Here is a 15,686-nt window from a genome sequence, read left to right as displayed (position 1 = left end):
TTTTGCCTAAAATACATCAGATAAAGAAGAACCTGGTCACAATGTATGTATGTAAGACTTTTTCCAGGTCATCTGTGGGCAGTTTGTAACGAGACGTATACATGCTGTTACCATCAGCACATCTATAAACTTAGATCTGTGGACGTTTCAAAAATAAGCGCACGTTCTTCTAATGAAAACAACAAGAACGGACAAAAAGCCGTGCCTACGAAACCTGGCACGAAAATACCTCGTATCAAATGTTGGCATCTCGCCTTTGATCAGCTTAACAAGGTCCAGATGTCCCGACGAGGCCAATTTAAAGTGTCATAAACCTTTTCTCGCTGCCAGTCAAAAAGCACGTATCTGAGCGAGCTGAAGTATTTAAAGACCCTGATGTTGTTTGTCTCGGCGGAGAGTTCCTCTGTTGGGTTTTTACTGTCGGCATCACCTGGTTGTGTTGGAACATCTCAGGAGGCTCAGGTTCCTTTTCAATAAAATGATTCTCTGGGCAGGTTTGAGCTCTAGACCTGGAAGTATTTGCAGGAGGAGAAGCCAGTAGAACACAGCTCAGACCAGGAGTGTCAAACTCAATCACACAAGGAGCTAAACTCTTTTAGCAGGTGTTGGATTGTGATTTTAGGAATGTTCAATCCATCTTAAATGTCCTTGTGTTTTTTGTCCTTCACCAAACAATCCTATTTAACTATTTAAAAATCAGTTTTACTGTAATTGGAAGTCTCTGTGTCAATGTTAATAACCTGCTACTTAGCTTAGCATTAACATTGATTAGTCACAATATCAAATATAACATTTGTCTGTTTTTATTTTGAAACAACCATCCAAACGGAAACTGACTTGGCCGTGTTTGGGCATTTGTAATATTGTCCAGTACTTGACTCTGGTGTTGTGATAGTGTAGTAACAAGTATATATGTGTAGTATTGTCCAGTACTTGACTCTGGTGTTGTAGTATTTACAGACCACATGACTCTTGACGAAGTCGTAACTGCTTTCATTTGTTTTCAAACAAAAATATGTCCGAACATCAGCTTTAAAAGCTGCTGGACTCACTGTATCCTCTCGTCCTCAGTCGTAACTGCTTACATTTGTTTTAAAACCAAAATATGTCCAAACATCAGCTTTAAAAGCTGCTGGACTCACTGTATCCTCTCGTCCTCAGTCGTAACTGCTTACATTTGTTTTCAAACCAAAATATGTCCAAACATCAGCTTTAAAAGCTGCTGGACTCACTGTATCCTCTCGTCCTCAGTCGTAACTGCTTTCATTTGTTTTAAAACCAAAATATGTCCAAACATCAGCTTTAAAAGCTGCTGGACTCACTGTATCCTCTCGTCCTCAGTCGTACCTTCTTTCATTTGTTTTCAAACCACCATATGTCCAAACATCAGCTTTAAAAGCTGCTGGACTCACTGTATCCTCTCGTCCTCAGTCGTAACAGCTTTCATTTGTTTTCAAACCAAAATGTGTCCAAAAATCAGCTTTAAAAACTGCTGGACTCACTGTATCCTCTCGTCCTCAGTCATCGCTGGGATCTCGTGGCATTTCATTCTTCTGTTTGCTGGGGAGGACGTAATACGTGCTGCCATCTAGCTGCCGGAATGAACAGGGTTAATTGTAATTGCTGTTGAAGAACAATACAGTATACTAGTGGAAAACCATATTGTATCCCCTCACCAATGTTTTCTAACACCTACTCTTGACTTACTTTTTCTAGCCTAACTTTTCGTCTCTCTTGAACATGTTCAAATACATTTTGACACAATGAGAACCAGAGATTCCACTCAGTCACTGTATATAGTTTAATATCAACACTGCTGTCTTTGTGCTGCCGTTGGTTTCCACGTCTGAGACGAGCTCACGGCAGGTTCAAAACCTCCGTCTGTCTGGACTCTGGTCCTGAGACACAAATCTCTCGCCCTCGGTTCCATTTTCTCAACATGTTTTCGAGCCAATTAGTGGTTTCTAGTCAGGATATAATCCAGTAACTCCTTCACCTCCTTTGTGTTTTCCTTTTTCTTGCATTTATTTACGTCCTCAGTTCTCTGGCTGGACTCATGATTTTAACGATTCTCCAACGATTCAATGTTTTTACATCTGCGTGGAACGAGAACGTGTGACTTCGTGTAAAACCTGATCCTCGTGTGCCGACACCACGCGCTGTACTCGCATCAAAATGTGATCAAAATGAGCTCGTACTCAAACTCTCACTGTTGCAGTGCATTATGGGATTGCGTTGTGAGTTATAGAATCACTTCTTTCAACATAATGCTGGCTTTACCCTCAGGCTTCATTTTGATGAATCCATGCTGGATTATTGTTCTTATTGTACTCATCTTCCCTCCTTCTTCTCCCCTCCATCCATTTTTCTTCTTCTTCCTTCTCTTTCTCTTATCCTCCTCTTCTTCCTTCCCTTTCCTTCTTTCTCATCTTCATGTTCTTCCTCTACTTCTTGACCCAAAAAGCTCTTCTTTTTCCTCATCTTACTCTTTTTCTTCTTCTTCTTACCCATATTTTTCCTCTTCCTCCACTTCTTATTCCTCCTAGTCTTCTTCCTTTTCTTTTTACACCTCCTCTCCTTCCACCTCTTCCTTCTCTTCCTCTTATTCTCCTCTTCTTCCTTCCCTTTTCCTATTTCTCATCTTCTTGTTCTTCATCTACTTCTTGACCCAAAAGGCTCTTCTTTTTCCTCATCTTACTCTTTTTCTTCTTCCTCCACTTCTTATTCCTCCTTGTCTTCTTCTTCCTCCTCTTCTTTTTACTCCTCCTCTCCTTCTACCTCGTCTATTTCTTCCTCTTCGTCTTTTTCTTTCTCATCTTCTTCCTGTTCATTCTATTTTTATTTTTATTCCCACTCTTATTTTTCTCCTCCTCTCTTCACCACCTCTTTATTCTCTTCCTCTGTTTGACCAAAGTGGATCAGGAGATCCAGTCCCAGGTTAAGCAGACTTACATTCAGACCCAGTTTCTTTAGTTCCGGCTGATTTGGGAGCAGATTGTTTTGTTTAAAGTTAAACCCTCACATTTGTGTACCGACGTCCAGACTTGAGTATTTATTAGTTTTCGTTTTGCATCATTTGAGCTCAGAGCTGTTGACAACATCCCGAGGTCGCAGCAGGTCAGAACATCACGCTGGCACTTGAGTTGGTGCTCCATAAGTAAACATCTTGAAGTCAAAAACACTCTCATGTGTCCCCCCCGGGGTCCTGGCTCAGATGTTGTGAGGTCGAGAGCAAATATCGTGTCGCTGTACAGGTCTGAGATCAGCATGTCTTCGACGAGACCCAAGAGCTTCAAGCTTCAACTCACTAAGGAGGACATGTCACCGCGACGCCAGGTCCAGCTCCGTCTTCTGTCGCTTGTTTACTCGGAGTGATGTTGTCTTTCAACCCACATGTGGTCCAGGACAGACGGGGGTGTGTGGGGGGCCTCCCCGCCGCGGGGCCCTCAGTACACATGAGGACAACAGCGTATCCGTGTCCAGGTCCTTAGCTGGGCCCCTCTGAGGTGGTCGGACATGATGTTTGCACAGATGTGAGGGTCCCCCTCTGGCCGTCCCAGCCTCCCCTCGGTCCGACAAGAACTCTGGTTTAGTCCCTTTCAGGGGGACAGCGACTGATCTCGAGGAACTCATTATATATCGATGGCAGTTTATTCCTTAAAAACCCTCGTACCTGAACTTTCATAAGCTTCCTAGCTCTCGTCCCAAACATCTCCAGTGTAGAGTCTGAGGTACGGTTCCTGTCGGACGAGCAAGTGTGAGAAAAGCACAGTAGGCTTGAATGACGACGAGGAATGACTGAGAGAAAGAGTTTTTTGGTTGTTTTGTTTGGTCCGTCATGTGTGGAGCACATGTGCCGCGAGCCTTCTCACCGTTTCACGAGGCCAAATGTTTCCAATTCATTCTTGGCTGGAAAAGAAGTGGCAGCATGTTTCACTTAAGACTCAACCAAGTTAGCGACGCAGTTACTCTCCTTGTACTCCACCTGAGCTACTCCCGCTGTTCAGAGTCGTGTTGGTCGGTGATGGTTTGATAAGAGATGCTTTTAATTACGATAGATAGTGATAGTGTAGTAACAAGTATATGTGTGTAGTATTGTCCAGTACTTGTCTCTGGTGTTGTGATAGTGTAGTAACAAGGATATATGTGTAGTATTGTCCAGTACTTGACTCTGGTGTTGTGATAGTGTAGTAACAAGTATATGTGTGTAGTATTGTCCAGTACTTGTCTCTGGTGTTGTGATAGTGTAGTAACAAGGATATATGTGTAGTATTGTCCAGTACTTGACTCTGGTGTTGTGATAGTGTAGTAACAAGTATATGTGTGTAGTATTGTCCAGTACTTGTCTCTGGTGTTGTGATAGTGTAGTAACAAGGATATATGTGTAGTATTGTCCAGTACTTGACTCTGGTGTTGTGATAGTGTAGTAACAAGGATATATGTGTAGTATTGTCCAGTACTTGACTCTGGTGTTGTGATAGTGTAGTAACAAGTATATATGTGTAGTATTGTCCAGTACTTGACTCTGGTGTTGTGATAGTGTAGTAACAAGTATATATGTGTAGTATTGTCCAGTACTTGACTCTGGTGTTGTGATAGTGTAGTAACAAGTATATATGTGTAGTATTGTCCAGTACTTGTCTCTGGTGTTGTGATAGTGTAGTAACAAGGATATATGTGTAGTATTGTCCAGTACTTGACTCTGGTGTTGTGATAGTGTAGTAACAAGTATATATGTGTAGTATTGTCCAGTACTTGTCTCTGGTGTTGTGATAGTGTAGTAACAAGTATATATGTGTAGTATTGTCCAGTACTTGTCTCTGGTGTTGTGATAGTGTAGTAACAAGTATATATGTGTAGTATTGTCCAGTATTTGACTCTGGTGTTGTGATAGTGTAGTAACAAGTATATATGTGTAGTATTGTCCAGTACTTGTCTCTGGTGTTGTGATAGTGTAGTAACAAGTATATATGTGTAGTATTGTCCAGTACTTGACTCTGGTGTTGTAGTATTTACAGACCACATGACTCTTGACGAAGTCGTAACTGCTTTCATTTGTTTTCAAACCAAAATATGTCCAAACATCAGCTTTAAAAGCTGCAGGAGTGACTGTATCCTCTTGTCCTCAGTAATCGCAGGGATCTTGCGGGATTTAATTGTTCCTTTAGCTGCGGAGGACGGAATTACTGCTTCTATCTAGAGTAGAAAAATGAAAAACCAAACCCAAAAAAAACAAATAAAAGACAAAAGTTAAATGACTTATATAGATAACAGAAGAAGGTCAAAGTAGGAGTTTATAGGTACTTATTATTGTTACTGTTTATTGTACATATTTTGTGTATTTGAAAATATTTGATGAATAACTGTGTGTGGACAGGAATCCAGGAGGGGTCAGAGTGCACCAGGTGTAAGAACGACTGGGCTCTACGGGCGTCGATCGCTCTGCTCTACGTGCTCTGTGCTCTACTCACCATCGCTGTGGCTGTTCTCGGCTTCAAAGGTGAGCGACACACACACACACACATCCCACACACACACACACACACACACACACACATCTCAGCCAATCATGTCGAGTGCAGAAGGTCACATGACATTTATATTGAATTTAAAAGACTGCAAATGAATGTCTACACTTGTAATTATTATTATTATTTTGATTATTATTTATATTATTCGATCGTTCAATAAAAACATTTCTATTCAATAAAATATTTTTTTTAATTATTCCTAAACATAATTCAATGCTTAAAAACAAATAAATAACGAGAACATTTCAATAATAAATAAATCATAAATTTAAATTCAACCTTTTCATATTCTGATGACACCGATAAACTTCCATAGAGCTGTAGTTTCTTCTGCACCACAGAGAGTGACGCGTCACAAAGGACTCATGGATCCAGATGGACATTTGGATCGATATCATTGAAGCATAAAGTCCTTAGTGAGAATATTGTCACAGACACCAATGCTGTCTCAAATCACATACTTCTCTTAGTATACTAGAAGTTAGTGTGCATCAGGATAGTGTACGTACTAACTAGTAACTAATCCTCCACAGATAGTATGTCTCAAATCAAACACTTCTCTTAGTATACTAGAAGTTAGTATGCATCAGGATAGTGTACGTACTAACTAGTAACTAATCCTCCACAGATAGTATGTCTCAAATAAAACACTTCTCTTAGTACACTAGAAGTTAGTATGCATCAGGATAGTGTACGTACTAACTAGTAACTAATCCTCCACAGATAGTATGTCTCAAATCAAACACTTCTCTTAGTATACTAGAAGTTAGTATGCATCAGGATAGTGTACGTACTAACTAGTAACTAATCCTCCACAGATAGTATGTCTCAAATCAAACACTTCTCTTAGTATACTAGAAGTTAGTATGCATCAGGATAGTGTACGTACTAACTAGTAACTAATCCTCCACAGATAGTATGTCTCAAATAAAACACTTCTCTTAGTACACTAGAAGTTAGTATGCATCAGGATAGTGTACGTACTAACTAGTAACTAATCCTCCACAGATAGTATGTCTCAAATCAAACACTTCTCTTAGTATACTAGAAGTTAGTATGCATCAGGATAGTGTACGTACTAACTAGTAACTAATCCTCCACAGATAGTATGTCTCAAATCAAACACTTCTCTTAGTATACTAGAAGTTAGTATGCATCAGGATAGTGTACGTACTAACAAGTAACTAATCCTCCACAGATAGTATGTCTCAAATAAAACACTTCTCTTAGTACACTAGAAGTTAGTATGCATCAGGATAGTGTACGTACTAACTAGTAACTAATCCTCCACAGATAGTATGTCTCAAATAAAACACTTCTCTTAGTACACTAGAAGTTAGTATGCATCAGGATAGTGTACGTACTAACTAGTAACTAATCCTCCACAGATAGTATGTCTCAAATCAAACACTTCTCTTAGTATACTAGAAGTTAGTATGCATCAGGATAGTGTACGTACTAACTAGTAACTAATCCTCCACAGATAGTATGTCTCAAATCAAACACTTCTCTTAGTATACTAGAAGTTAGTATGCATCAGGATAGTGTACGTACTAACTAGTAACTAATCCTCCACAGATAGTATGTCTCAAATCAAACACTTCTCTTAGTATACTAGAAGTTAGTATGCATCAGGATAGTGTACGTACTAACTAGTAACTAATCCTCCACAGATTGTATGTCTCAAATCAAACACTTCTCTTAGTACACTAGAAGTTAGTATGCATCAGGATAGTGTACGTACTAACTAGTAACTAATCCTCCACAGATAGTATGTCTCAAATAAAACACTACTCTTAGTATACTAGAAGTTAGTATGCATCAGGATAGTGTACGTACTAACTAGTAACTAATCCTCCACAGATAGTATGTCTCAAATCAAACACTTCTCTTAGTACACTAGAAGTTAGTATGCATCAGGATAGTGTACGTACTAACTAGTTACTAATCCACAGATAGTATTTCTCAAATAAAACACTTCTCTTAGTATACTAGAAGTTAGTATGCATCAGGATAGTGTACGTACTAACTAGTAACTAATCCTCCACAGATAGTATGTCTCAAATAAAACACTTCTCTTAGTATACTAGAAGTTAGTATGCATCAGGATAGTGTACGTACTAACTAGTTACTAATCCACAGATAGTATGTCTCAAATAAAACACTTCTCTTAGTATACTAGAAGTTAGTATGCATCAGGATAGTGTACGTACTAACTAGTAACTTATTCTCCACAGATAGTATGTCTCAAATCGCATACTTCTCTTAGTATACTAGAAGTTAGTATGCATCAGGATAGTGTACGTACTAACTAGTAACTAATCCTCCACAGATAGTATGTCTCAAATCAAACTCTGCTGCTACACACTAACAGGAAATGACGCGACAGCTTCTTCTTCTACTACTATTTAACAATGATTTCAACCAGCTGTAGGAACACTATCGCCACCTGCTGGCAGCACATTTTGCAAGTTTGGAAAAAGAAATAAAGAAAAAATATGAGAAACAAAATATTGGAGAGATATTTAAGCTGGTATCAGCACCGAAGACGTGTCATCCTTCTACTGCTGCTGAAAATACACCTGTTAGTATATGAATATATATATACATGCATATATATGACGTAACTTCCGTTTAAAACGTCACTAAGATGGAGCCGTTTAGTGTAGAAAGTGTCCATCGATCCATACTCAGTTTTGTGGGCGTTTTAGTGACAATTTAGTGTGTATGGAGCACTAAATTTCGCATACTAAGAATTGAGACGCACTTACGCACTAAAAATACTAACTTTGAGTACACAAGAATACGATTTGAGACACAGCACAAGAGAAAGATTGATCTGCTCCACATGTTTCAGATGAAAGTATTCTTCCTCTAGATTCCCTCATCATGATCTTCTAATGATGGACATTATGTTCTTGACCAAACATTCTCACACCAGTGGTTCTCCACGTCCTTCAGCTCTGACGCAACATTGGTGATGTTGTAATGAGACGAGCTGACGCTCCAGTATCTTCCCGAGCGTCGGGATCGTCTTCTGGGTTTTCCATATGTCAGTGTCAGCGTGAAGCCCTCGTGATCTTCACGGTCGCGGTGCTAACGTCTTCCAGATGCTCGTGCGGCGGCGACGCTTCGCGGCCCTGAGGAGCTTTTTATGAGTCGGTTGCAATTTGTTGTCTCGTGAACCGCAGGTTGGCTCACAAGTGGCTGCCGGTGTCGAGAAATAGTTTAGAAGAAGAAGAAGCTGCTGAGGTCAGTCTTCTCCGCCAGACGTGTGTGTTTAAGACATTTAATCATCGTTTGTTTACTTTTAGCAACTTGGATAGAAAAATATATTCATGATACAGTTCAAAGGTTGAAACTTGGATTATTTTTTCAATTGAATGATTAACTAATGATCAACTCTCCTGACATGTAGTGAATGTTCTTCAAGACGCAGTAACTTCTCATCATGACCGTGTTTTAAACTTTATTACTTTATAAAGTTGCTCTGAAATCTGGACGAACGAGAGGTTACGAGAGTCCATTATGACGTAATAATGGCTTCACTCCTCCTCCAGCTGTAATCACGCTTTGTTTATACAACGAGTCCCTTCGAGGTGGAGACCATTGATGAGGCGCTATGACAAACCTTGATGCCTGACCAATCACAGCAGAGTGGGTGTGGTTATGGTCAACAAGATTTCATCTCCAGAATTACAAATTGTTTTCAGTGGGCGGAGCTTAAGATCATTTTCTAATGTCAATATTTCAATGAAAAGAGAGTTTTATACAAACACACACTGATGATACAAAAGAGTCACACATCACACACACATAAACACTTTAACACACACGCACATACACACTTAAGTGGAACTTTAAGCCTTCAATAAAATAAAATACATTTTTAATTTAATAATTAGTATATTGAAAGGTTGAAAAATATTCTTCAATAATTGCATTAAATAATTAAAAGGTAAACATATTTTTTCTTTTATTTATTTAATGCCATTATTAATGAATATTTTTCTAATTCCAATGTGTAATAAAAATCTTTTTTTTAAGTTAAAATAACAAAAAATTCAACCTTTCAATATAAATAATATCAAATTAAATCCCTAAAAATAATTCAGTGCTGAAAAAATTGTATTAAAAAAAAAAATCAAATTTTCAATCTGTTAAAAGTTAAATTAATAAATATTCTGTTGACACTGATATACAAACATATATTTACCCTGAAATAAAGCCAAAGACGTTTTAATTCAAACTGACTTGTGAGTTTTCACTTCCATGACTAAACTCAACAAGATCCAACGAATAAGAACGAATGTTACGTTGATTTTCCAGGATCTGTTGCTTCAGTTCCAGAGTCACAGTGACTCAGTCAGCTTGGCTGCTGGAGTAGATCAGCGCCCTCTGCTGGACGAGTGACATCTGTTCTTCTTCTCCACCAGTGGTCCAGAGGATGGACAGCGTCTCCGAGGGGATGCAGAACTACGGCGGCAAGATCACCAGCGTGGAGTCGGACCTGAAGAAGCTGGGTGAGTGTCGTCATGGCGACCGACGGCGACGGACGAATCAAAACCTCTCACCTCCTCCTCAGATCTTCAGACCGGAGAGAAGTCCGTCAACGCCTCCGGCGAGATCAGGAACTTCAAATCCAACCTGGAGGCGCTGCAGAGCCGACTGAACGACATCGCGGCGCGAGCCAGGACCAACCGAGACGTGCTGGACAAGCTGAAGCTGACGGGCGACGACATGGAGGACGGACACGCGTCGCTGCAGAGCTTCTTGACGGGCAACACGGCGTCCCTGCGCGGCATCAACCACACGCTCGTGTCCTACGGCGGCCTGATCGACAGCCTGCAGACCGACACCGCCCGCCTCCAGTCCGAGATCCAGGGTCAGGTCAAGGTCCAGGGTCAGACGCGGGTCGGCATCGGAGCGCTGAACATCACGCAGGTCCAGCAGAGGAACCTGCTGGGGTCCCTGCAGAGGACGGTGGAGGACGCGGGTCAGGCCGTGCAGAAGCTGAGGAACGACTTCCAGGGTCTGCAGCAGACGGCCCGGCAGACTCAGGCCGACTCGGACTGGCTCAAGGAGAAGGTCCAGCACCTGCAGGTGTTGGCGGCGAACAACTCGGCTCTGGCCCGGGCCAACGGGGACGCGCTGGAGGACCTGGGCTCTCAGCTCGGCTCGCTGGCCGGCCAGATCCAGAACACGTCGGCGCTCGCCGAGGGACACGAGCAGAACATGCGGGAGCTCATGGACCACCAGAGGGACCACGACAACTCCACCTCCAGCCGCTTCGACGAGCTGGAGGCCCGGCTGGACCGGCAGGAGAACGACATGGACCGCGTGATGGGGAACGTCACCGTCACCGCGCAGCTGCTCGGCGCCATCGGCTCCGACCTGAGCGGCCTGAGGTCCTGCGCCGAGGCCGTCATACGCCACACGGAGCTGCTGGCGGCGCTGAACGGCAGCGTGACCGAGACCCGGGCGGACGGGCGCGAGCTGAGGGCGCAGCAGGACGTGCTGGTGGAGCGGCTGGACAAGGAGGTCGGCAGCATGTCGGTGGTGATGGAGGAGATGAAGCTGGTGGACAGCAAGCACTCGCAGCTCATCACCAACTTCACCATCCTGCAGGGTGAGACCCTCGGGACCTTCTGGGTCAACTTTACGAAGACTCTTTCTAGATGTTTGTCACAGCCTGTTCTGTGTCTCAAATCACATACTTGCGTACTCAAAGTTAGTATTTTTAGTGCATAAGTGCGTCTCAATTCTTAGTATGTAAATGTAGTGCTTCATACACACTAGATTGTCACTAAAACACACACAAAACTGAGTATGGATCGATGGACACTTTCTACACTAAACGACTCCATCTTAGTGACGTTTTAAACGGAAGTTACGTCGTTTTTCCAAACTTGCCAAACGTGCTGCCAGCAGGTGGCGCTAGTGTTCCTACAGCTGGTTGAAATCATGGTTAAATAGTAGTAGAAGAAGAAGTTGTCGCATCATTTCCTGTTAGTGTGTAGCAGCAGAGTTTGATTTGAGACATACTATCTGTGGAGCATTAGTTACTAGTTAGTACGTACACTATCCTGATGATACTAACTTCTAGTATACTAAGAGAAGTATGCGATTTGAGACATACTATCTGTGGAGGATTAGTTACTAGTTAGTACGTACACTATCCTGATGATACTAACTTCTAGTATACTAAGAGAAGTATGCGATTTGAGACATACTATCTGTGGAGGATTAGTTACTAGTTAGTACGTACACTATCCTGATGCATACTAACTTCTAGTATACTAAGAGAAGACTGCGATTTGAGACATACTATCTGTGGAGGATTAGTTACTAGTTAGTACGTACACTATCCTGATGCATACTAACTTCTAGTATACTAAGAGAAGTATGCGATTTGAGACATACTATCTGTGGAGGATTAGTTACTAGTTAGTACGTACACTATCCTGATGCATACTAACTTCTAGTATACTAAGAGAAGTATGTGATTTGAGACACAGCACTAGTCTGATGGAGACGGTTCTTCAAGTCGTTCTCGTTCATCCATCAATAATTATTTTCTTCTTCATCATCAGGTCCGTCAATCCATCGTTAATTAATTAAATAATAATAACAAATAAATGATTATAAGATAATATTATGATTTTACAACGTACTCATAAAGTGCTCGTTCCAAAATACAAGCAGGAAACAGACACACGACCCCGTCGCCATGACAACGGACGAGACGTCATCTAGTGGCTAAACTGAAGAACTACAGTTTTGAACGTTAACTACGTGACTCGAAAAATACGTAATACTAGAGAAAAACAAAAGTAACTGCTCCGCCATCACTACTTACTTACGTCACTTTTAAGGTTAAAAAGTCGAAATAACACAAGACGTAAATGTCAGTTTCTAGAGATACTTGTTTTACATTTATGTAGAAAACAGTTATAGAAAGATTTAATTTATCCAAAAGTCAAAACAAACCAGGCCAGTTATTAATATTAAATGATGCATTATTTAAAAATGTAAACATGGTTAAAAAGTCTAAACATTAATGATAATAAAAAAAAAAGCTTCATACATTTTTCACAGCTTCAAAGATGTTCAACAATAACTTGTTTAACTAATTTTTCTCATGTAATGATGGTAATAAAACTAATATTTTTATTAAGCATGTGACTGTTGAAGCTTAACAACATGTGAACGTTATTAAAAATGTTATTTGATACGATCTTAAAATTCGAAAGAATAGTTTATCGTCGTTGCTAGCATGTCATGCTATGCTAATTGAGCTAATTTCATTAGCATTTATGTATATTTTATTTGTATTGTTTTACCAAACATTAAGTTTTGATTCGATCGTTTCGACCACGAGGAAACTTTCCTGACGAGCTTAACTAACTTGACACGTGATGAGAAATTTGACCTTCGTTCTTTGATCTGTTCTTCAGGACCACCGGGTCCCAAGGGGCCCAGAGGTGACCGGGGTGCTGCAGGTCCGTCGGGCCCGTCCGGTCAGAAAGGTGACAAGGGAGACAAAGGGGTGACCGGGTTGGCGGGATCTAAAGGAGAGAGAGGTGCCAACGGTGTTCTAGGAGCAGCGGGTTCTAAGGGTGCGCCCGGGGCTCGGGGTCTTCCCGGAATGAAAGGATCGAGAGGAACTGGAGGTCGGCCCGGAACTCCCGGCGAGAAAGGGGATCGAGGAGCTCAAGGTCTTCCGGGCAGGGACGGTATAGCGGGGATGGCCGGCCCACAAGGACCTCAGGGGTTCCGCGGAGACACGGGACCCGCCGGATTGGAGGGACCCCGCGGGCTAGTGGGACCCATCGGGCCTCCTGGTCCACCGGGGCTGCCGGGCCTTCCTGCTCCAGTAGCTCCAGTTCTAAAGCCGCTCAAGCCCTCCATCTCTCCTGAACCCCCCAAACCCTCTCAGTCCTCCAAACCAGCCCAGAACCCTGAAGGGTCGGCGTCGAAGCAGGTGCAGCCGCCGGCCGCCCCGACCTCCGACCCCGGTCAGTGAGAGACTGTTGGCTGTGAAGGTCGATCAGTGACGTCAGAATGTTGAGTTAATTTAATTGAATCGTTGTGTTTATTAATTATTTTCTACATTGAAATGTTTTATTATTTATATTTTTAATCATTTACTTCAAGAATCTGAAGTAGATTTAAAGAGTTTGATGTTTTGATTCCAGTAATTTAAAACTATTTTTTTATACCAACATTTTGAAGTGAATTTAAAAGATTATCAATTAAAATAAATAGAATTTAGAACATTTATTTAACAATTATTGGACTTAGATTATGTGTAAAAAAAAAAGTGCATTAATTTTGAAAATATCTAATAGTTTTAATTTAATTTTAAAATATATAAAAAATCCTTTCAATAAACTAATATATTTAATTCAATTATTATTCAATTAAACATTCATTAATACTATATGTAATAATTAAACTATTAAAAAATATATAGGTTTAACATTTCAATATTTTATAATTCCCAAAATGTATTAAATTCTTTAAACAAAACATTTTGACAATATTAATAAAATATCCCATTAATATTATTTGATAATAAAAATACATTTTAATGTACACATTATTTAATTAAATTATTCAATAAAAACAAACTTTATATATAGATTTTATTATAGTTAATGTAAAAAACATTAAAAATCAACAATTATTTAATTGAAAATTATTTAAAAAAAATTTTTCAACATTTAAATGCTTTAATTCAAACTGACGACACGTATAATCTTCTGAACTTCCTCAAACATGTGCTTCTGTCTCAGGTTGTCCTTCCGAGTTCAGGAGGTTCAAGAGCAGCTGCTACTTCTTCTCCTCCGGCGCTCAGAGGCTCAACTTCGACGAGGCTCATCAGTTCTGCTCCAACCTGACGTCCCTCATGCTCATCATCACCGACAGCGAGGAGCAGGTGAGAGCGTGGCGAGCGTCCGTGGAGACCCTTGCATGACTTCTCCGTGTCTCCGGCAGCAATTCGTCAGGAACGCCATCGCCGGGAAAGGATACTTCTGGCTCGGCCTCACGGACCGCGAGGAGGAGAACGAGTGGAAGTGGGTCGACGGAACCGAACCCACGTTCAAGTGAGCACGCGGTCAAGTTCGTTCCAGATCTTCTCGTGTCCTCATGTGTTCTCGGCGTCCCTGGCAGGAAGTGGAAGCTCGGGCAGCCGGACAACTGGACGCACGGCCACGAGCAGGGCGAGGACTGTGCCGGCCTGATCCACGAGGCCAACTGGAACGACTTCTACTGCACGGATCGGATCGGCTTCGTCTGCGAACGAGCCTCGGCGTGATCCGGGTCTGGCTTCACGCCGCTCCACGGTTTCTTTCCTCCACGAGAAGACGCGCCGAGGGAAGGTCGTCTTGACGACTCCGGGACTTTGACGAAGCCGGTTTTCATTCAAGCGACGTTCAGGACTCTGTCTTCAGAAGCACTTTGGTGCTCGATCGTGCACATATCCAGATCCTTCTGTTTCCAAATGTTATTAATCCACGTAGAGAATATTGTCGACGTCTGTACATAATAACTTACTACCTTGAAAATGACTGCAATCTTTAGTTCAGTAGAAACATCTATAGTCGTCGCTGCTGCTTCCATGTCTGGAAACATCTCGTCCAGGAGAACGTCGGCGAAGAGACGCAGCCGTCGGACGACCATTGTTTGATTTTTTTTTTTAAATAAAGTTTTCCAATCAGCAGCTCGTCAAACCGACGGGATTGTTGTATGTTTTCTGATCGGAAGTCGACTGAATAATGATTTTTTTGGCTGTCGAATAAAATGAATGAACGAAAAGATTCAAAAACCTCAGAGGTTGAAGAAAATGAACGTTAAAGATTCTTAAAAAAAATGTTTTTTAATGTATAGTTTTTTGTTTTGTTAAATATTTGTATTTTACAGAATCCAGCGCCGCAGGAATGATATACATTTTGTATCCACTGTAATAAAATAAACGTAATTAACATAAAAACACTGTTATTACTCTACAAAACGATCTTTTTTTTCTTTTAATAAAAACGTGTTCATGGTAATAAAATTGTTAAACTCTTATACTAACTACTAATAGTAATATTAAACGAGTTTTATTTATTTATTTCCTCGTGAAAAGTTAGACGTCAGTCGTTCTTT

The 15,686-nt window shown here is 41.1% G+C and overlaps 1 protein-coding gene across 1 annotated transcript in view; it reads left to right on the top strand.

Moving 5' to 3' along the window:
• colec12 (collectin sub-family member 12) overlaps positions 1–15,491 on the top strand; it is a 29,004-nt gene extending 13,513 nt beyond the window's left edge. The window contains exons 3-9 of the mRNA XM_087810585.1: positions 5,378–5,500; positions 9,968–10,054; positions 10,117–11,160; positions 12,989–13,549; positions 14,330–14,472; positions 14,532–14,641; positions 14,709–15,491. Of these exons, the coding sequence (XP_087666711.1) occupies positions 5,378–5,500; positions 9,968–10,054; positions 10,117–11,160; positions 12,989–13,549; positions 14,330–14,472; positions 14,532–14,641; positions 14,709–14,853 (2,213 nt within the window). The 3' untranslated portion in view covers positions 14,854–15,491. The remainder of the gene's footprint in view (positions 1–5,377; positions 5,501–9,967; positions 10,055–10,116; positions 11,161–12,988; positions 13,550–14,329; positions 14,473–14,531; positions 14,642–14,708) is intronic.
• The last annotated feature ends 195 nt before the right edge of the window (positions 15,492–15,686 follow it).

Source organism: Callionymus lyra, chromosome 16 (assembly GCF_982586985.1).
Source record: "Callionymus lyra chromosome 16, fCalLyr1.hap1.1, whole genome shotgun sequence".
NCBI lineage: Eukaryota > Metazoa > Chordata > Actinopteri > Syngnathiformes > Callionymidae > Callionymus > Callionymus lyra.
The sequence above is the reverse complement of the archived record's forward strand: the minus strand, read 5'-3'. Positions and strand labels throughout refer to the sequence as shown.